At 36.6% G+C, this 23198-nt stretch overlaps 1 protein-coding gene across 3 annotated transcripts in view; it reads right to left on the minus strand.

Moving 5' to 3' along the window:
- Positions 1 to 21387, minus strand: part of strip2 (striatin interacting protein 2) — a 37299-nt gene extending 15912 nt beyond the window's left edge. For 2 of the 3 annotated variants that reach the window (XM_067427113.1, XM_067427112.1), the window contains exons 1-6: positions 21210 to 21368; positions 12433 to 12502; positions 12132 to 12206; positions 6764 to 6898; positions 4774 to 4894; positions 21 to 89 (exon numbers count right to left, since the gene is read on the minus strand). In XM_067427113.1, the coding sequence (XP_067283214.1) occupies positions 21 to 89; positions 4774 to 4894; positions 6764 to 6898; positions 12132 to 12206; positions 12433 to 12502; positions 21210 to 21323 (584 nt within the window). In that variant the 5' untranslated portion in view covers positions 21324 to 21368. Of the gene's footprint in view, positions 1 to 20; positions 90 to 4773; positions 4895 to 6763; positions 6899 to 12131; positions 12207 to 12432; positions 12503 to 21209 lie in introns of all 3 variants that reach the window. The other variant, XM_067427114.1, reaches the window with a different exon arrangement.
- Between the last annotated feature and the right edge of the window lie 1811 nt (positions 21388 to 23198).

A 23198-nucleotide genomic window follows, 5' to 3' on the forward strand; every position in this document is an offset into this window, starting at 1 on the left:
ATTCCCAGTGGACATCTTACCTGAGTTCAGTGCTGTCTGCCAGCGAAATGGCTGGTTTTCTTACCGCGGTGCTGCACGCCTGGTTATTACTGGAGGAAAAGGAAACGATACTAAATCAAAATAGCACTCTACAGATATCCTTACGTAACATCTGCAAAAGCCAGCCAATAGTTTTATCATGCCACAAAATACAATATAAATGAGGTTGTGAGAGGCAAACGGCATGTGGTCTTATGCTTTGCATTCGTTTTGCAGCACACACACTAGCTTATTACACCTGACAAGCTGTCAGCCTTGATCATTTGAATATGTTGTGCTTGGCCAAATATGAATCGATGCTGGAGAGAAGCTGGAGGGCTAATTGTGTGCCGTCAATAACTACAGAAGAGGCAGCGGTACGGTCTCCCTGTGTGGGCTGATGGGACGATGGTACAAAGACATTAAAGCCGGTCAGGCAGGGGCTTGAAAGAGGAGAGGCATGGTGGCCAGTCTTTGAAGCCGAGATCACAGACGGACCACTCAGCGGCTCTCTGAACACGAGAGAGAGAGAGAGAGCAGGAGGAGACAGAGAGAGAGGCCCGTGGTGCTGGAAATAAAGACTGGCCTTATTATGGACAGATGACAGCAGGTACGAGGAGGATACACAAAAGAATTCTGCCTTTTTAATCTTGTTTTGATGCTTGATAAGATTATGATGAACCAAAATATACAGTGGTATGAAACATTATAATTTGAAGTTTATTATCATCTGAAATGTGCCCGTGTTCACCAGAATCAGATCATTTATTATATTATATTATATTTTATATTATATTATATTTTATATTATATTATATATTATATTATATTTTATATTATATTATATTATATTATATTTTATATTATATTATATTATATTTTATATTATATTATATTATATTATATTTTATATTATATTTTATATTATATTATATTATATTATATTATATTATATTATATTATATATTATATTATATTATATTATATTATATTATATTATATTTTATATTATATTATATTATATTATATTATATATTATATTATATATTATATATTATATTATATATTATATTATATATTATATTATGCTGTCAAATAAATTAATTGTGATTAATCACATCTAATATAAAAGTTTGTAAGTATATTTAAATATGTGTGTGTCTGTTTGATGGGATTAATCGATCTGCTAGCACTAATTTTGTTATAATATTAATATATAATATAATAATGTGTTATTTTAATATCATTTGTATGTTTTGAAAATGTTTTATTATTTATAGGTTTTATTTTTATATATATAATTTATATTATATAATTTTTGGCCATTTTAGCTACAAAGGAAACATTTATAAATGTTCTTTTTACATCTAATATTTATATTTTATTAATTTTTATATATTTAAAAGAACAGTTTTAGTCAATGCCAAACCTGATTATAATATATGTTATGTTATGTTATGTTATGTTATGTTATGTTATGTTATGTTATGTTATGTTATGTTGTTATATGTTGTTATATGCTGTCAAAAAAAAAAACATTGCGGTTAATCGCATCTAATATAAAAGTTTGTAAATATATAGACGGTTTCAACGGTAACAACATAAACAAACGCTACTGCGCATGCGCGCTTTTGTGGCCCAAACTTAACTTCCGGTAGACATCAATAACACCAGAGGATGCGTTATCTTTCTTATGCGTTAGCATCTTTAATTTTGATTGTGCACTATTATCTTTATGTATAGATTTTTTTTTTGTTTCAGCATGTTTATTATAAATAATCTCCCATTTATGTCTTTAATATAGAGTGGGAAAACGCCCCACTTAAAGGGTAGGTCACCCAAAACTGAAAATCCTGTCGTTCATTACTCACCGTCACGTTGATCCCAGAGTTTCCGCTAGAAAAAAATGGTGCCGGTCAAAGTGACCGGCAGAGGTTTCGTTTTCCGGACATTTTGATGATATGCCGGTCAAAAACTCCTGAAAGCAGTTTATGTAACTTATAAAAAAAATGACCATGTTTATTAGCCGAACTTTCAAATAGACGGAAAAAAAACATGAACGTCCGATTGGCGTCAATCAACCAATTTTTTTTTAACTTATAGGCGTAATTTGCGGGTGGGACATGTCCCTACCACTTTTTTAAAACATCTTGCTTCACGGATTAACCTAACTAATACAAATAATGCAGTTCAATGCAGCAAACGCGGCTCGTGCAGTCTTCACACAGACGGACGAGCGCTTTAATCTAACGCTTAACGCCGTTGCAGAGACTTTCTGTTTGTTCCGGTCAGATCGCGAAACAAAACGCACAAAAACTGTTCCTGCTCTTGATGTACAACCACTGATGGTATTCGGTTTTGATGAGAGAAAAAATAGACCACGAGGGCAGATTAGAAACGAGAACTTCTGACAAGTTTAACAGACTAGACCAGTGATTAAGCAAAGTGTGCAAATCTATTTGCCTTTATTCACGTGAAAAATCTTTAGATGCAATAATTAAACGCAATTAATAAATTTAATTATAAACTCAGTATGTCTCATCATTTAGTTGGTAACATTTAAATTGGCCACAGTGTGAAATGACAAAATCATATAATAGAATATAACAGTAGTATAACTACAAGCAGGTAAGCACTACAAGATGTTTTTGAAATCATTAGAGAAAACGACAAAATTACTTATTCACAAAATTACGTGTGTGAATAAGTGCTGTTTAAAATGTGCTTGCACCCGATCATATTCAGTAGAAGGTAAAAAAAAATTAAAAAAAAATCCCTTAAACTTTAACATCCCGCTCATGCCCATCGCCGTGATCATCTGTATCCAGCTGGTTGTTTACCGTGAGTTCTGAACACTGCACCATGTGCTTATTTAAATCTTTTCGTTTCTACACATATTAGGCTACATATTCCTCATGTCTGTGAGGCAAGCCTGCCGAGTTTCAGTTTGAGACGCGCTTCGGTTCATGATGAAAGCGATGGCTTCCGCGACCTAGTCTACTTATTTATTTCTTATTAATTAAATACATGCAATTAACCGAAGAACCCTTTATTAAAATTAAGAGACAATTTGTACAAAAACGAAATAAAGGCTTTTTACAAAACAAAATGTAATATTAAACTAAATATAACAACCAAAATCATTTCTGACCCACTCGCATTTGCACTTATAGCCTATAATCAGATGAAATCTAAAAATAATATTATAATATTTAAACATAAATATGAAGAAAAAAAACATTGTTTAATGGCTACAACAAGTATAGTAAGCTACAGATTTATGTCATGTCTGAGCTGGATTTGAACGAACATCATTTTACCGGTGGGTTCACAGTAGCCTATATAAATGCATGCGCACTCGCCTTTCAATTATGCAATGCGTCGGCATAACATGTTTCTTTGTTTCATAATATAAGAATAATGTTGGGAAACTTGTGCCATGTGTTCTCTGCTTGATTTTTAATATTTATATCATGTTAACCAAGAATAGTACTTTAAAATGTATTTCTACTGAGTAGTGCGCCATACAAACAGACACAGACCGGAAGTTAACTTCGGGCCAGGCGCGTAACCGTAGCAACGCGCGTGCGTTCGATGAAACCGTCTAAGTGTGTGTATGTGTGTGTTATGATTAATCACTATGCCAGCACTAATTTTATTAAAATATAATGTGTTATTTTAATATCATTGGTATACGTTTTGAAAATTTGTAATTATTTATAGGTTTTATTTTTTATTATTTTTAAATAATTTGTAATTTTTCTTATTTTAAATTTTAAAAAATTACATTAAAAAAAAACATTTTCTTTTGTCATTTTAGCTGCAAAGGTAACATTTAGATTTTTTTTTTTTTTTTACATGTAATATTTATATTTTATTAAGTTTTATATATTTAAAAAAAACAGTTTTAGTCAATGCCAAACCTGATATTATATTATATTATATTATATTATATTATATTATATTATATTATATTATATTATATTATATTATATTATATTAAAATGTAAATTTATTACATGAATATAACATTTATTTTGTTGTTCTTATTGCCTGACAAACATCTTGGTTGAAACAATGTAATGTATTAAAGCATTGAGCTTTTTTTTTTTCACTTATTATTTTCAAACTTGTTCTAAGAAATATAAATTTTATTAACATTTTTTTAATTAGCCTCCAAATCATTTTACATTATTACTAATTGTGACTTCTACACCAAAGAAACTTGTTACAAGTTGCCACCACAATACTGAGGTATACTGGATGCTTCCAGGCAGATTTGGGGTTGTTTTAGGGTATTCTGGGCGTTGTACAGTATGTGCAGTACTAAGAGAGACATCTGATACCTCTGATATCGCTCTCTGAATGGAAAAGAAAGATCCATTAAAATGGAAGTGTCCTTAATGCGGGTAATTAGAGTAATAGAGAACAGGCTCGCTGTGCCGCCCAGCCAGCTGCTACCGTACACAGCGGGCATTAAGAAACAGAAAAGGAAAAGGCGTACGGCTCATTAGTACGACACCCGGGAGATCTGCAGAAATACACAACCCCTTAAACACCGTTTCACACACACAGTCATGACTGAGCCGTTTCTAACCTGCTCCCTCAGGAGAGAGAGAATAAAAATAGAAGCACTGTTAAACACTTCACTCTCTGTCTGTCTCTTTGAATATTTTAGTCTGTTCCCGCCTGCAGCAGATGGTTTGCCCTCAGTCACAGGGACAATGAGGCAGTTTGGGAAATGAAGACACTCACTCGATCTCCATGCTGAGGAGCTCCAGCAGAGCCGTGAAGATGCCCATGTCGTACAGGAGGAAGACGTTGTGTCGAGACCAGTAGAGGACGTCAGTCTCGGTGTCACACTCGTCAAACACACCTTAATACACACACAGAAGGAAAAAAAGAAAATTAACAAATCGATTTCATTATTTTCATGCCAATTAATAATGTTTATGTCCAATAATTTGGTGTCATTTTTTTCTTATTTTAGTTTTATTCATATTTTTGAATTATCTTTTATTATTACGTTAGAGATTTAGTCATTTTGTAAAAAAAATTCTATTTAGGTTGAATTTATTTATTTTTTATTTTTTTATTTTTATTTCCCATTAATAATTTAGGTGCTTCAGCTTAAACTTGTTTCGGTTTTTTGCCAAGGCAACATTTCAAATTTTAGTCTAATTTAGCTTAAGTTTTTCAACTAATGTCTACATCTTGTTTCATTTCAGTTTTATTTCAATTATCAGATTTTTTTTAAATACTTTTAGTTAACAATAGTTTGTTAAGATATTTTATATAATTAGCCTATATCTTATATTTGTTACAAAAACAAATGCAATAAAAAAATTAAGTAAATATTCATAAATTAAAGGCAGTACTACAAATAAATGTCCTTCACAAATACTCTTTTCTCAGCAACCTTTTTTTAATCAATCTTTTCAAAGTTTGCAAAAAACGGCAAAAAAAAATGCAAATGAGGTGCTTTTCCACGCGCGCGCGCGCACACACACACACACACACACACACACACACACACACACACACACACACACACCGCCATTTTAATAGATAGCGTGCAGCTCTTAAATGGGCCGCACTATATTCCTACTTGTGGAATATGGACCTCCAGTTATGGTGGGGTACTGGTGCGCTCCCAGATCCGCATGACAGCTTTCACGTTACCAATTTTTCATACGAACTGTGCCTTGTAATGAATTAAACTGCAGAAGATGGTGGTATTGGTAGACAATGGAGACAAGACTTCAATAAGTTACGACTGGACGAGTTATACTTTACTTTTTAACAGATTGAATGCTATATAAAAATAATAATACTTCAAAATGTGCACAAAAACAGGGTTGAGACTGGTTTTTCATGTTTGATACTGTAAAGCTGCTTGCTTTTAAATAATCTATAAAGTCTTCTATATAAACGTGAAGTGACTTCACTGGAGTGCAAACTGCAGAGCTTGTTCGAACATCACATCGCTATGATCAGATGCTTTCTTAACTACTGTTTTTGTCACAATTCACCAGTGTGTGTGCCCGTGATCACCACCAGAGGGCACTCCACCACGGACTGTCACTCCATCACAAACTACATTACCCATAATCCTTTCCCCGGACTCATTAGCACTCACTGTTTACACCTGTGTCTCATCACCTCATTACCTCTGCCTATATATGCCTGGTTATCTCTGTCATTCATTGCGAAGTCTTGTTTAGTGTCACAACTGCATTTCTGAGCGTTTCTCTGGTTTCATGTATCTTGGTCTTTGATTTCTTGCATTCTCCGTGGATTAGCCTTTTGCCTGTTCCTTCTGTTTCGTTTGCCTTTTCGGACTGATTTCCTGTTATGACCTTTTGCCTGTTCTATTGACTACGACTTTGGATTACCCTTCAATAAATACTGCGTTTGGATCTTCAACCAACCTTCTGTCTCAGAGCAGTTCGTAACAGTTTTACTGTCATTTTTGCAGTGTGAATATTTTGTTATTAAGAGGAAAAGCACATATTGGCATTCATTTATATGGCTGCTCTCACTTTTGTGATTTTCACTAACTGTTTATTGTTTATCAAGTATTTCATGTTTCTTTTTCACCCCATAAGCAAAGAACAAAAAATAACTTCACTGCAGCCCTATTAATCCTAAAATAGATACAGTTTGATAACTTTCTTTTGATTTGGTGTGAAATATCGTTTGTTCTTGACTAGCTGCATTGTGCTTGCATGTGCTACATTCATACCTTGTGCCAAATAGAGGATGGCCCGGGCCACTTTGAGTCTCTTGTCCCGATCGGTGACCTCCAGAGCATCCAGCAGTCTCATGACATATGCCCTCTGCTCCTCCAAACTCAGCTCCATCCACCTCCGACCCTTCACTGAGAGCAGAGGACAGAAGGATCAAATCTCTGTCATTCTTCTACCGCCTCGCATTCTGCTTCATTTCTCACACATGAGAAAGATTAGTCAGGATTTGTGTTGCTCAAACCTCCGTGAGAGGGGCAGCACATACTTGTTCACTTCACTGACCTTTCTATTCTTTCAGTCTTAAATGTTATTCAACTACATATACAAGAGGGGGACTTGTGAATGCAAAGTTCCTGTACAAACCTTCCCGTTTTGAAAATGCACTTTCTGTTGTAAAGTCAGTTGCACTTTAAGTACACGTGTGCACGTACTGTAAAATATAGTAGGGCCGGGACTTTAACGCGTTAATTAAGATTAATTAATTACGTGACTTTAACGCGTTAATTAATTACGCAAAAAAAAAAAAAAAATTAACCGCATTTATTTTTGCACCGCGGAACGTTTTTCAATGAATCAGTTTCGACGGACCGATTATACTGGAACACCAACTAGCGCGACAACTACAACAACAAACCATGGGTGCGTCTCAATCCGCTCCCTAGTTCAGTAGTCAGGGCACTGATCAGGGAGTCAGCCCATTGACTTATGTCTTGATCAGTGCCCTGACTAGGGAACTAGGGAGCTGATTGAGACGCAGGGCATGCGTGAACATGAACGAAGAAGCTGATGAGACTGCTTTGCTTGGCCCCGTGGATGGGAAATTTTGTTTTAAAAAACGAAAGAATGGAAGCGCCGTCAGGTGCATGGTTGTGTGCAAGCTATACAACAAGGAATTTGCGTATCACCGCAGCACATCAAGCCTCAGATATCACAAGTATGCTTTTGCTTAACTTAATGGCAAACATTGCACTGGTCTGCTGGACTGAAATAAATAAACAATATTTTGTTGATTAAGCTTATGTTTTCAGTCATTATTCAATGGTATACTAAAAATACATGTGAAAAATTACTTCTCATTGTTCTCAGGTCAAATATTTATATGCGATTAAAATGCGATTAATTTCGATTAATTAATTACAAAGCCTCTAATTAATTAGATTAATTTTTTTAATCGAGTCCCGGCCCTAAAATATAGTGTACTAAACTTAGAAAGTACTGGGTAATAAAAGGTAACTACATGGGTCAATGTTAGGTTTAGGGGTAGGCTCAGGGTTAGTACCTAGTTATAACCCAGTTATTGTAATTACTATAATAAGTATACTGTGTGTACCCATGGGGAACAATAAAGTGCCACCGTAAGGTCTTCATTAGATTTAAGATTTATAGTTGACTTCTGATGGGAATGACTTTGATCTTGGAGCATTATGGAAATGTTGTTTTTCATACTGCAAAACAGTATTTTCGTCTTATTTTCCAGTGCAAATATCTAAAGCAAGACACTTACTTGAGAAGAAAATTAATTGAAAAAAAACTTTCCCTGAAGAACAGATCAAAATTAAGTGAGTTTTTTCTCAAAACAAGAAAAATAATCTAGTTTTCCATTTGAATCAAGCCTATTTTTCTGACTCCATCAGCAATTTATTATTATTATTGCTTAAAGCTAGCCTGACGTCGTCCTATTCAGATTCTAGTCAGAATATGAGTCGTATACTGCTCCATTGGGCTGTGATTATGGGGCGAAAATGCCTCTGCACTCAATTGGATAGACCTACAACCAATCAGAGCAAGTAAGTCACGCATGTTGAGCGATGCATAGTTATCAGCAGAACTCAACTGCTGCACACACACAGTATAAAAGATCTTTGCAGGTGTTGTAAAATAACTTACCAACACGATCATCATTTTTGAGAGAAATAGTAAAGGTAAATGCATATACAAACAAGTTCTCCGTTTAGGATCAGAACAATCTCAACCCAAGCGCTCTTTGGTGATGTCACTGTTGATCATCGTATAAAGCCCACCCTGACAATTTGATTGGTTTGAACAGCTCTGGTTCAAGCATAGTTGCTCCACAACGAATCAAGTCCAGGCTGAACTTCCTGACCTCAAATGTTGTGGCCTGGGGTAAGTTCGGCTGGCATCCAGTCTAGCTAAAACAAACTCATTCCATTTTGATACATTTTACAAGAAAAAAAGAAAAGAAAATGCCTTTATGCCTTAATATGGTCATGAACTGCATTCTTAAAGTCCACTTATAATGTTAGCAAGATTTCTTCATTAAAAAAAAAAAAAAAACATTCTAGTAATAGGCTATTTTCTATCCTGTTTATGATCCTCTCTTTGAAACTTAAAAGTAAACACCCACTGCTTTGATTGGGTAGCATTTTTGAATTTTAAAATTATTAAAAATTATAAGCTGGTGGAGCTAACAGATGGAGAGGGTGGAGATAACATGATGAGTGGGTGGAGCTAACACGAGGAGTGGGTGGGGCTAACATGATGAGTGGGTGGAGCTACCATGAGGAGTGGGTGGGGCTAACTGGTGAATTGGGTGGAGCTAATATGTGGATTGGGTGGAGCCAACAGACAGCAGACAAACGGCTAGCAGTGACTGCAGTGGCAATCCACCTGTCACTCAAGTGACCACACCCTTAATTATGCAAAACTTTAAGGCTTAATAAAATTTAAACAAATTAGTTATAAAAAAATGTTTTAATTATTATTTTTTAAAATCCCCATCACAGTTGTCTTGAAGCGCAAAATAAGCCGTATAGACCAAAACCACAATTTGTACCAGGCTGTAAACATGTTTTATTCTGCTGTAAAGTTGGGGATTTTACCATGGGGCTCAATGAGATTCTGCTCCTTCTGGAGTCTGTCTCTAGTGGCCAGTCGATGAACTGCAGTTTAAGTCACTTCTATATTGGCTTTAAGGGAAACTGGGGGAGGTTTCCGCTTGGTAACAACAAAGCAATAGTGACACGTTGTAAAAACACTGTTACTCACACTTGTGTGTTGCGACATTACTGTCAAATCCAATATATAGTCATGACAGCATCATCTTTTATTTCCAGTCTCTGTTAAAACCCTGTGCTGAATGGTGTCATGTTTAAAAACAAATCCACAGTAAAATAAGGTGAACACAAACTTCATTAAAAATAAAGTCGGATCACAAGGAAGGCAATGCAAATATGGTTTTTCCACAACTTAGCACTGCAAAACATCTTGTAATCCTCAGAGGCATCTCTATCCTGGGTTTGCGTCAATGTCAGTGATGTAGAAGTAGGCGTTGATCTTCTGCCTTTCATTACACCATTATGTCATAATGGGAAAATCAAACGGGGTGACAAAATCCAAAATGAGTCATTTTATGAGCCTGGTGTCAATAAAAGCCGTTTTTGGACTACCACGGAAATTTTGAGTTCTGAAACATACTGGGTATTTTTATTCAATGACCTCTTATATATCAAAAGGTCAATGAAAACTTGATTTCTCAACTCGTAACCCATTTAAGGGCCAGATTTGCTGAACAGAAAATTAGCATGAGTGCAATTCCAAAAAAGCTCAGCTGGGTGAGGAAAGTTTTGCATGTGATCTACTGACAATGTGCAAATTAAAGAACACACAGCCATATCATTTCCATAATGACCAACTACCAGTTAGTGTCTGTTTTAGGACATGCTTTTTTTAGGGCAGTAAATAATGGCGCAAACATCAGTAAAATCAATTTACATGATTCATTTAAATTCTCCTCTCATTAATGTTGCATCTGAAAGGGAAACTCCAAAAAATGTGATTGCAATAAAGGCAACTCGGTCCACCTCTTTTAATCACTAATGTATCACTGTGTGTCTTTAGTAAATCCTGACTGTAGTTTTTTAATGCCAAATTAGGGTTTGAGCTGGTCCAAGCTGTTAGTAAATCTGTCATTTTTGCTTCTCAAGTAACTGTATTTGTACTGGAAAACAAGACAAGACAAAACTACTCGGTAAGAAAATCCTTTTTTGTAGTGCATTTCAAATGTGAAGAGTTTTAAATGGCCTATTTAATTGTAAGTATCTGAGAGAATGTGGAAAATTAACCTTATAAGTGGACAAATAAAATAAAATATGACCCCTTTGGATGTCAGCATTTTTTTCAGAAGTACAAATGCATCGTGTAAACGACTCCAACACGTGACATGAAGTTGATTCACAATCAACACAGATGTACAGCCAGCGCACACAAACCGGTGATCCAGACACTTCGCTTTTTCCATGCAGTACAGACTGCAGTGCCAAGGCAAACACACACACAGACAGAGAGGGAGACAGATCTGGAGAGGTGAGATTGTGCACACAGCAGGCAGGCAGGGTAAAGCCGGAGGCTACACACACACTGCACTACATAAACAGTCATTAAAGTTCTCCTTTTCCTCACAGAAAGAGAACTGTGGGATTTTGCTGAGGTTTTATTTCTGTTCTGTTTCAGACACAGGTGGAAATGTTAGAGCCAAGAGTGTTCAGTTAATGAAGCTTCGGTCAGCTGCATAGACAGCCATAGGTTAAGATAATCTATAAGACACACTTGCAGTTAGTCAAGGGGCATTCAGTCTTACTATCATATTAGGCCAATCTACATATTTATGTAACTGATTTTAAGAAGTTATGTTGTCTAGCTTGTAAGATTAGTCGTAGTGGTTTATGCAACCGGTATGGAAGCAGTTTCACTTAAACACAATGCAATTCTAGTAGAAAACTGCACTGATCTTAAACGCCATCAATTAGTGTGGAAGACGCACTAATAAGGATGTTAATCTGTTTTTCTAGTAAAAATATCTAAACATACTTAAAATTAATTTTGGAAGCAAAACTGTCTAGGATATGATCTTTTTTTTCACTCAAATTGGCTTTTTTGTTGTTCTAATTAAATATGGATTTACAAAGTTTAGAGAGGTTTATAAGGACCCCCTAAAGGGACATGGTGAAGGAAAATAACATTAAAAAAATATAGAAATATGAAAGATTATTTTTCAATGCTTTTGCATTCTCTCGTAAATGAACGAGCAAAGTTTGGGAAACAAAACTTTTGTGAGCGAATGCAAAAGCATTTTAAAAAAATGTTTTTTCCATCACCATGTCCCTTAACGGCCTCCATAGGTTTATGCTCAAAGGGCACCTATTATGCCAATTTTTACAAGATGTAATACAAGTCTCAGGTGTCCTCAGAGTGTGTCTGTGAAGTTTCAGATCAAAATTCCTAACGGATTATTCAATATACCATTTTGAAAATTAAAATTTTGGGGTTTGAGAAAATTAAAAGAAATTAAAAAATTTTTTAAAAATCTTTTGATCTTATGCTTTAATATAACACTGGCTACATTACCATGATTCTTGAAGTCTTCCTCAAAGTAATCCCTGTTTAGACTGAACTCGGGTTCCTCTGTGTAGCTGTACAGCTCTGTGTGAAAGACACAAAGACATGATTAAAGGAAAACAAGCACATAACATTGTCTTTTCTTAGTACAATATATTATATTCTAATAACAAAGCTATGTTTGAACTCTTGCGAGATCTAAAACAGTTCTTGTTCTGATTCCATGTTATTTAAATACTTATCTTTTAAATTTTAAAAGATTAGATCACCTGAATTCAGTGTGAGATATGTTTGCGTGTGTGTGACTGACCTGAGAGCTCAGCGGTGAAGCCGTCTGTGTCCCCATATTCAAACTCCAGGTTAGGGGACTCCATGGACCCCTGCGGACCGGACACAAAAAATAACTGCATTGCTACAACAGAAAGTGTCACGTCTAACATCCTGGAGCGACTGCATTTCAGGTTTTTCCACTTTTTCATCAGCATGTGCTTTTCCTTGTAATTATGCAAATTTTAGCCATGAGGACACACTACTCTAATACTTCAACAACTACAGCGTGGGAAATTTACACATGCTCACACACACACACACTGACAGTGAGCATTTCCATCAGCACAGGTGCTCAGAAGCCACAAACATCTGAATATGAAGATGCATAATAAAGGAAGTAAAAAGGTCAATTAAAGCCACATATGCTGCATCTCAATTCACAAACTATAAATCCCAAAATAGAATATTAGGATTAATGCATCTCCAATAAAGAGCTTGTTTTGAAAAGCTACATGTTATGAGCTTAGATTCATCATGTGGTTTTCGTTTTACCACCCGTGTGATTTTAAGGTGGTTGTCAGCAGCTATTTTTCCATCCAAAGTTGCAAATGTAACTCAAGCACAAAATTGTAATATTGCATAACACATTTACAAATGAAGCAGTGTTTCCATTCCATGTGTTCAAGAGAACAAAACAGTCACTTCCCGGAAAATTGGTGCAAAATATCTGCAATAAAAAAATGGAAGCTACTGCATTCGGGGAAGCCACATGTGACCCTTTTTTCATCATAAATGACATAAGTGCCTCAGAGCGTGCAGTTGAAACACAGTAATACTCTCTTCTGTAATATTGTTCTAATGACTGGTGTTTATGAATACAATCATGACACTCTTCTGGGAGGAAATTAAACTAAATCATTTTGATGACAGACTTTGATTCAGGCATTTCACAATGACCAAATCAACATTTGAGATGCTTTGCAATGTGATTGGTTTGCTGAGGTTAGGTCACAGGATTTTTTTGTTGCATCGAGGGATTTATTTGGTAAATATGTTTTCATCGTAGTTTATGCGCATCTTGGTGTTTCCATCCAGCGTTTTTTTTTATGCAATATCCCAAAATGGATGGAAACATACCTGGTCTAATATAAAGGTACACAACAGATGTTAGTACTTCAATAGGTTGGTATATTAACATTGTATCAGTTAAAGATATAGTTTTACTGTATATCACTAAAACCTAAAAACATTTTTTACAGTAAAGTTCTTGCAACAACAACTATTTTCCCCGCCATAGATTTCACAATGTTTTTAAGAGGGTATCAAGAATGTCATGACATGCTGGCATGTCCCAGTACTGTCTTTTTACATATTCAAACATAAGCATTTTGCGATAACGGCCAAAATACACACTTGTAGTGCAAATAGAAGTTTACACAGTTCATCATGGTAACAGAAAGCAGGATTTTCCAGTACGTGTAAAAGGATGTTTTCTTTATAAAGGACTACTGACTGTTAATCAGGTGTGTACTTTGCACATCCTTTAGCCAACTCCTGGACAGCAACCAGTCTGGCTTCCAGAGCACTCACTCAAGCGAGACTGGCCTACTCTTGGTTATTGAAATGGCTCTGAGATTAGCAAGCTTTTCAGATATCAATATTCATCTTGCTGGATCTGTCTGCTACGTTTGACCCTCATGACAAAGAGCATGTCATATAGGCCTTTCAGGTTGTCTTGGAGGAGCGAGGTGTCTAGGTGCCTCAGGGCTCTGCATTTGGACCCCTTCTCTTCTTCATCTACATGACATTACTAGGTTCTGTTATTCAGAAACATGGCTTTTTCTATCACTGCTATGCTTAGGATATTAAACTCTATCATTCCAGCCGGACGATCCAACGGTAGCTGCCTTCAATCCAAACTACCTTGCCAAGACAGAACTGCTTGTGGTTTCAACACTTCATCAAAACTCCTCCATTCAGCGAAGCTCATCAACCATAACTCCTTCCAGGACAGCCAGGAACCTTGAAATTGTGAAACCACATTGCTAAAGCTACCCGGTCCTGCAGATTTGCCTTATGCAACATTAGGAAGATCGACACAACTCCTTGCTCATGCTCAGGCTGAACTATTGTAATGCTGTCTGGCAAGGCTTCCAGCATGTACTGTCAAGCCTCAGCAAATGATCCAGAATGCAGCAGCGAGAGTGGTCTTTAATGAGCTGAAGAGAGCGCACGTCACGCCTCTCCTCATCAGTTTGCACTGGTTGCCACTTGCCAATAGACGCTCACATCAAACTCAATGCACCAATGTTTCCCAAACAAGCAACCTTGGCCCTGCACCACTATATCCTAAACTCATTTCAGACATATGTATGTGCCCTCCAGAAGATTGCTTTACCTTGTGGTGCCATCCCAAAGAGGCACAAAATCACTTTCATGAACCTTTACCTTGACCGTCCCCTGCTGGAGCAATGACCTAACTCAACATGAGCAGCTTAGTCTTTATCCATTTTCAAGAAACAGTTAAAGATGCATCTTTCATCAACTCTATCCATCTATCCATCCATCCATCCATCCATCCATCCATCCATCGCTATATGTTGGCTTAACTGGGACGTGTCACAGCACTAGCATATTGTAGCCCTTTTGTTGGTTTAACTGCTTCTGTTGTTCAAAGTTGCTTTGGAAGTTTGGATAAAAGCTTCTGATAAATCATTAAATATAAATCTATAAAAGAGCTACTAAACTCTGAACATTCACACTCAAAAACTGTGTTAAAGGGGTAGTTCACCCAAACATGAAAATTGCCCTATAAATTTGCTCACCCTCAAGCAATCCTAAGTGTATATGACATTCTTCTTTGTAGACGAATACAATCAAAGATATGTATTTAAAAAAAAAAATGTCCTGGCTCTTCCAAGCGTTAATGGCAGCCAAAATGTGAAGGCCAAAAAAGTGCATCCATCCATTATAAAACTAATCCATATAGCTCCGGGGGTTAATAAAGGGCTTCTGAAGTGAAAGGTTTGTGTAAGAAAAATATCGACATTTAAAACTTTAATAAGTTAAATATCTAGCTTCCAGCAGACCGACTTTCATTTTCAACATTCCCAGAAAGTGCAACGGATCTTGCCTTTCAAAACACTTACGCTATGTCTGACGTCATGGTCGTGTAACGCTTTCCTGTAAGTAGAATACGGAAAGCCCTTCACCAGAAGCTATATTTTACTTAATAATGTGTTAAATATGGATATTTTTCTTACAAAAACACATCGCTTTGCTTTAGAAGGTATTTGCACATCCTAGAGCCATGTGGAGCACTTTTATAATGGATTTTTTTGGGCTGCAATTCACTGCTATTATGACACTTTTTAATATTACTCCAATTGTATTCGTCTGAAAGAAGAATGTCACACAGCTATGATGGCTTGAAGGCAAGTAAATCATGGGCAAATTTTCATTTTTGGGTGAACAATCCCTTTAGAGTTTCAAAATATCAGAGAGCATTCACTCAGAGTATAATTAAACTTTCCCCATCACACTGATTTATTATATGCACATCTCTAAACAGCCTCTAAAATCTTGAGCCAAACGTGGATTTCCAGGATTTTCTGCCACAGTCTGTCTCAAATGAAGAGGTGTCAGGTCCTCTGAGGCAATTTCGATTTAATTGCAGCCAAATTAACATCTGGGGAACATGCTCTGCTCTCAGTTGAATAAGAATTATGTAAGGAGTGTATAATGCTGAAGATGAAGTGTCTTCATTCCCCTAGAGGACCATATCAGGTTCTCTTGCTCAGCTGATTATTCCTATCCATTTGAAGATAAAGTGCTTCTGCGGGACGTTCACCTTGTTGCAGCTAATTTGGCCTCATTGTCCTGCTGGACTTTCTCCCAATTTTTGTGATTTAGAATGCAGTTTTCTTGCCATAAACAGCATATTTTCTCTCAGTTTGGACCTCTGAATAAAACTAATGATGTTTGGTCCTTGAGTAAGAGTTATATATTCTCCTGCATCAAACCTAAAGCCCAAAGCGCAAACCAAATCGAAACCCAACTAAACCATAACAAGGGCCAGAACTGACCTATTGGACCAAAAACCTAAAGATGCCAATTAATATTCATAACTCACGTAATGCAACCATGTACATTAATTCATCCCTGCTTGAACCATCTATTCTTCAATGCATGGTGTTATGTTAGACTCGTCCTATAATTACCACTCTGAAGCTCTATTATGGAGGCATCTGACCTCAAAAAACCATTACAACTGGGTCACCCACTATTATGTTTTTTGGCAAACCTCAGATTTGCTCTCACATGCTTTCTTTTGAGTAATGGCCTCTTTTTGCCACCCACCCACCCACCCGTACAGGCCAGCATTATGCACAGCTCTTCACAATGAGATCGAAAGAGCTCTTGATATTGTTGGACTCTGTTCTCAGGTCTTAAACCCTGTGCCTTTTCTAAGTGATGGTTGACCTCTCTCTACTTTCTCATAGAGTGCTTTTACAGTAATCCTTCTTTGACAGCTGTAAGTTGGAAATACATTAATGACTTTCCTGGCAGCCGTCAATCGAGGACTTAAAATAAGTCCCATCAGGAATATTATTGTTAACTAAAACTATTAAAAACATTTCTGTTAATTGAAATAAAGCTACCAAAACATTATGGAAAACTTTTTTGTTGTTGAAAACCTTCAAAATTAGAAATGTTGCCTTTGCAATGAACTGAAAATAAAAATAAATGAAACCCAATTAGCAATTAAAAAAAATATTAAAAATGACAAAAGCACATAACTACATTATATGAATAAATTAAAGTTAAATAAATATATTTAAAAAAAATTAAAAGTAATAAAATGACAAAAGCACATATAATGAAATGACTAGAAATGTAAAAGAATAAATTAAACCTAGCAGTATTGAAACAAATAAAATTACAAAAGTGACCAAAATGAAAAAATAACTATTTGAACTAAACTATTTGAACTATATATTACATAACTATAATTAAACCTAAATAGCAATATAAAAAAGCTAGTTTAAAATATTAATCAAACTAAAATGACAATGGTCTGTATCAGATGGATTGTTTTTCATCTGAGTAAATTAGCGATTAGATATAAAACTAAATGTTACTTTAAATGTATAATGCATTATGGGGGAAGTGTGTGTGTGTGTGTATGTGTATGTGTATGTGTATGTGTATGTGTATGTGTATGTGTATGTGTATGTGTATGTGTATGTGTATATATATATATATATATATATATATATATATATATATATATATATGTATATATATATATATATATATATATATATATATATATATATATATATATATATATATATATATATATTACACACACCGGTATTATTATTATTATATATATATATAGGATGAGAGAAAAATATAAATGCATATTTTATGTATGCATGTGACAAAAACTAATGATTTCTCATGTTTCTCTGTTTCACAGACATGTGTGGCACAGTCAGGAGCATTTTATTTTGGTCTTTAGGAGCAGATGGCATTGATACTCATGGTGGAAGGCTCTAACCGAGAGCCTTGTGGGAGACAGAGAGAGAGACAGAGAGAGGGAGATGGGCTTTCCTTTTCACAGTGTTACCAACACCTTCCCTAAAGGTTATACTCCCACTCGGATCTCCCAGAAGCAGAACTACTAATGATACTGATGGTTTCAGGTCAAGGGCCAAAACGTCTGATACAAAGGCCATCTGTGGATACTTAGAAACTAGAACAACATCCTAGAAACAAAATACACATTTATGCCATGAATCATGACACTCATCAGTCAGACACGCGAGTAGCAAATACGATAGATCCGTCTTTTGAGGAACATGTATATGTTCATCTCTCAATCATCATGGTATTGCAATGAATCATATGGTTTAAAACTAGACAGCTTTAAATCATAAAACAAAGCATTTCAATATCATACTAAGATATATTCTTGGGAGCTGTAGAGTGACGACTGATTTATATGCATTTTAAGCCCGTAGTCTGTTGTACTGTTATAAAGAGCTCATTGATTTACATTACAAGGTATTAGAATTTCATATGTTTTTGGCCATATAAATATCAGCATCTGCAGTAAATTGCATATTTTTGCTCAGTTTGGATTTCTGAATAAAATTGAGACGTTTTTCCTACTCAATTATGAGCTCCATTTTCTAACTATACCAGTTAGAGTCATAAAAGCCCAATGAATCAAATATGATACTCAAAAAACAAAACAAAATACATATAAATAAAACTTATTCCAGTATATAGAAAATATTTTTTTCTGACTTATTTCATAATTTAGACATTACAGGGTTTTCTACTGATATTTTGAGTATATTCACATCAAATTCAACACTGAATCTAAAGCCCAGAGTGCAGCTGCATCAAACTCCAACCAAACCATAACAGAGCAACTAAAGAGGAGTTGCACGCGAAACAAACTGTAATAATCTGTAAATATCAAATCAGGGCTTCACAATGTGGTTCCCTGGTCCAGCATCAACCTACTGGACCTAAAAACCAAAAGATGCCAGTCAATATTCATCATTTAATATTCATAACGCATTTAATGCTGCCAGGTACAATAATTCATCACTAATATGAATATGCACACACCATTAGATCAAGCACAGAGCTTCACATCCAGTACATTCTGGTTTACTGACAGATCATTCACATATTTGACCTTAGAGTTTCACTCCTTGTCAGAAACTCCAGTCATGCACATCATTTTAGGGCTTTTTGTGTAAATTTAAACCGCCTCCCCACCACTGGCCTAGAATTTTTTTGCCGCAGGAGGAAAACACGCTCTAATTCCTCAAAAAAAAGGAAAAACATTCAATATGCTCAATGATCACGGTTGAGGAATTCATTACCATAACTTCACTAGGCTGGACATATTCCAGCACAATATGTGTAACTGTCCTTGAAGACTGAATATGCCTTGCGCTATGCCAAAAAGAGACTCAAATATGCATTTGCCTGCGTTTATTTTTAATCACGGATAAATAATGTTCATATGTTGGAAAGCACAATAAGTATAGAGTTCAGTGTGCACTGTGCAGTCTTTGGATGGATCCAAAGTATAGACCGATATACGGATGGATGGATGGATGGATGGATGGATGGATGGATGGATGGATGGATGGATGGATGGATGGATGGATGGATGGATGGATGGATGGATGGATGGATGGATGGATGGATGGATGGATGGATGGATGGATGGATGGATGGATGGATGGATGGATGGATGGATGAGACCTGAATGGATAGACAGATACACAGGCTAGACCTCTGGATGGATGGATGGATGGATGGATGGATGGATGGATGGATGGATGGATGGATGGATGGATGGATGGATGGATGGATGGATGGATGGATGGATGGATGGATGGATGGATGGATGGATGGATGGATGGATGGATGGATGCACAGACAGACTAAACCTCTATATGGATGGATGGACAGACAGACTGACTAGACCTCTTTATGGACAGATGACTGGACCGAATTAATGGATGGACAAATGGACGGATGGACTACACCGATGGATGGATGGATGGATGGATGGATGGATGGATGGATGGATGGATGGATGGATGGATGGATGGATGGATGGATGGATGGATGCACAGACAGACTAAACCTCTATATGGATGGATGGACAGACAGACTGACTAGACCTCTTTATGGACAGATGACTGGACCGAATTAATGGATGGACAAATGGACGGATGGACTACACCGATGGATGGATGGATGGATGGATGGATAGATGGACGAGACCTGAATGGATAGACAGATACACAGGCTAGACCGATGGATGGATGGATGGATGGATGGATGGATGGATGGATGGATGGATGGATGGATGGGACCTCTTTATGGACGGTTGACTGGACAGATGGATGGATGAAAACTTTATGGACGGATGGACTACACCTATGGATGGATGGATGGATGGATGGATGGATGGATGGATGGATGGATGGATGGATGGATGGATGGATGGATGGATGGATGGATGGATGGATGGATGGATGGATGGATGGATGGATGGATGGATGGATGGATGGAACCTCTTTATGGACGGATGGACTAGACCTATGGATTGATGGATGGATGAGAACATGGACGGATGACTGGACTGATGAATGGATGGACAAATGGACAGATGGACTACACCTATGGATGGATGGATGGATGGATGGGTGATAGATAGATAGTTAGTTAGTTAGATAGTTAGATAGATAGATAGATAGATAGATAGATAGATAGATAGATAGTTAGATAGATAGATAGATAGATAGATAGATAGATAGATAGATAGATAGATAGATAGATAGATAGATAGATAGATAGATAGATAGATAGATAGATAGAATAATGCATTGGGATTGGTGCCCAATGACAGTGATGGTTTAATGTGGTTATAAACACATGTAGATGAAAAGCCAAATGCATACAGTCTCAGCACTGTATATGCGCATGTGCACACCTATACTATCAATACAGTGGAAGAAGTGGGAATTAAAGACAGAAACAAATGCACCCTTCATGTTTCCCCTTCAAAAGGCATGCACATGAAACGCATGTCTATCCTCTATAAAACCATCAGCCAGTCACACCGGGTCAAATTCCTAAGGAGAAGGTATTTTTAGCACCATGCATGTTTCTAAAATAACAACTCGAGGCATTTAAAAGCCCCCAGCAACAAGCCACCTTACACACACATACACACCCCTCTACCCCTGCAAACTGTCAGTGTGCTCGGATTACCTCCGAATCCTTCAGCTGATGGCAGAACCCATCTCTCTCTTGAGCCAGAGACTTCTGTCTGTTACTGTTAGAATCATTAAGTAAAGGTACCTCCATGTCGTCGGTCTGCTGCATCTGTCAGGCTGTGGATGTGTTTGCCGCACGAAAATACACTGACACACTGAAACAGACGCTGCTGGACTCCACGTTCACAATTATATCCGGCCCCGCCGCTCTGATTGGCTGCTGACGTAACGCCTGCGGCAAGCCACGCCTACAACGCGCTTGACCACGGAAATGCAGGTGCTACTACAAGACTGTAAAAAACAAAAACTATTGCATTCGAATGCACATCATACGACACTCCTTTAAAAAAGCGAAATAATTCGATTGTACTTAACCTTGTAATTGTAGTTTTCTCCTATAGCCTATAGATTTCATATTTGTTGTGAGTTTGCAGGAATTTTGTGTAGGCATTCTGGTGATTAATACAAATAAAATAAAAAATAGAGAGGACATCGTAATGCATACTTTTACATTTTAAAACAACTGACCATAATTCTCCTAGAATGTAGCCTAATTTTAATAAATGTTTGTTTAGGCTTTAAATTGAGGCAAAACATGCTATAGCCTAATGAACGTTAATGTCTTGCATTTCAATGTAATATGTGTGAGGGTGTGGGATCACTGCAATACAAGGGTTGATCTTAGTGTAACACCCGTGTGCATATTCAACTCGAGTGGCTTATTAGTTGATGTAAAAAATATACACAGAAATGAAACCACCAGTCAATCTCAATCAAATACAAGTGGGCCTTTAGAGTGTGCAGTTGTGGTGCGGCTGAACAAAGTGCTATTATTCACATTGAGGAACAGAAAGAACACAGAGTTTTCTCTACAGATAGAAAGAGCCACATTGTTACGTGTTTGACAGCGATTGATCGTTGAGAGGAAGGGGGGACACGTTCGGCATGGCGGTGTCAACACATCAAGCCAAATGGGAATGACGCATTTTAATTTAAAAGTGCGGCAGAAAAGGTTAAAACTGTCTGTTTGGTCAAATGCATTTCTGCACCAATGGGAAAAGCACCACAGAATTAACTTGACTTCGTGTAATACGCATGCGTATGACGTCACACATTCACATTTTTGTAGTTTGCACGGAGACGATAACGGTATAATTTTTGCTCTGTAAAGATGTTCATAAAAATAAAATAAGAAACCGAAACGCCATTGTTGTGTAAATAAACGGCCAAAATGCATAAAAAGTTTTACGGTTTAAGTTGAAAATGGTGTTGTGTAAACCAGATCCGGCTATATCAATAAGTTAGAATCAAAAATTAAAAATAGCCTAAATAAATAATAATAAAGCTAAAATTATAACAAATTAACTGGTTTTGTTCATCAAAAATATTATTTAACTACTGAATCCACATTGATTTATTCCTACAATACATGCATTAAATAATAAGGAAGCTAAGCCTTACATCTGTAATTTACAAAGCTTTGTGCATGTATCCTGAAGGTGTGAGTGGCAAACAGCAACTGTTCTCGTTTTTTGCATACAGTACATATCCCCCAAACCATCATGTGCATGTGTCCAGAATAAACGTCCACTGTTTACACAGTCCAATTATAACTCCGATGACCTCAGTGTCCAGGAATATACAAAGTGAGTAGCTCACCTAGAATAACATCTTACCTTATTCTTAGGTATCAGCCAAGTTCAAATTTGAGATACTTTCTAAAGGCATCATAACAGTTTCCCCACTTTTCACTGGGATGCCCAGAGCAAAATGACGTTCGGTCCTGCTAAATTAGACCTGACACAGCAGCTCTTCCATCCATCTTGAACACTTTCAGGAAATTAAAGGAAGCAGAAGCTGAATGCTTATTCACTGTCTACAAACAAGTGCAGTCTCTTCCTCCCAGAAATTAAAGGATAGAGTCGAGCTTACATTGGAAAGGAATTCAGAGGTTTGCGATAATCAGTTAAGACATTTGAAATCA

The sequence above is a fragment of the Pseudorasbora parva genome, chromosome 20 (genome assembly GCF_024679245.1).
Source record: "Pseudorasbora parva isolate DD20220531a chromosome 20, ASM2467924v1, whole genome shotgun sequence".
Taxonomy (NCBI): domain Eukaryota; kingdom Metazoa; phylum Chordata; class Actinopteri; order Cypriniformes; family Gobionidae; genus Pseudorasbora; species Pseudorasbora parva.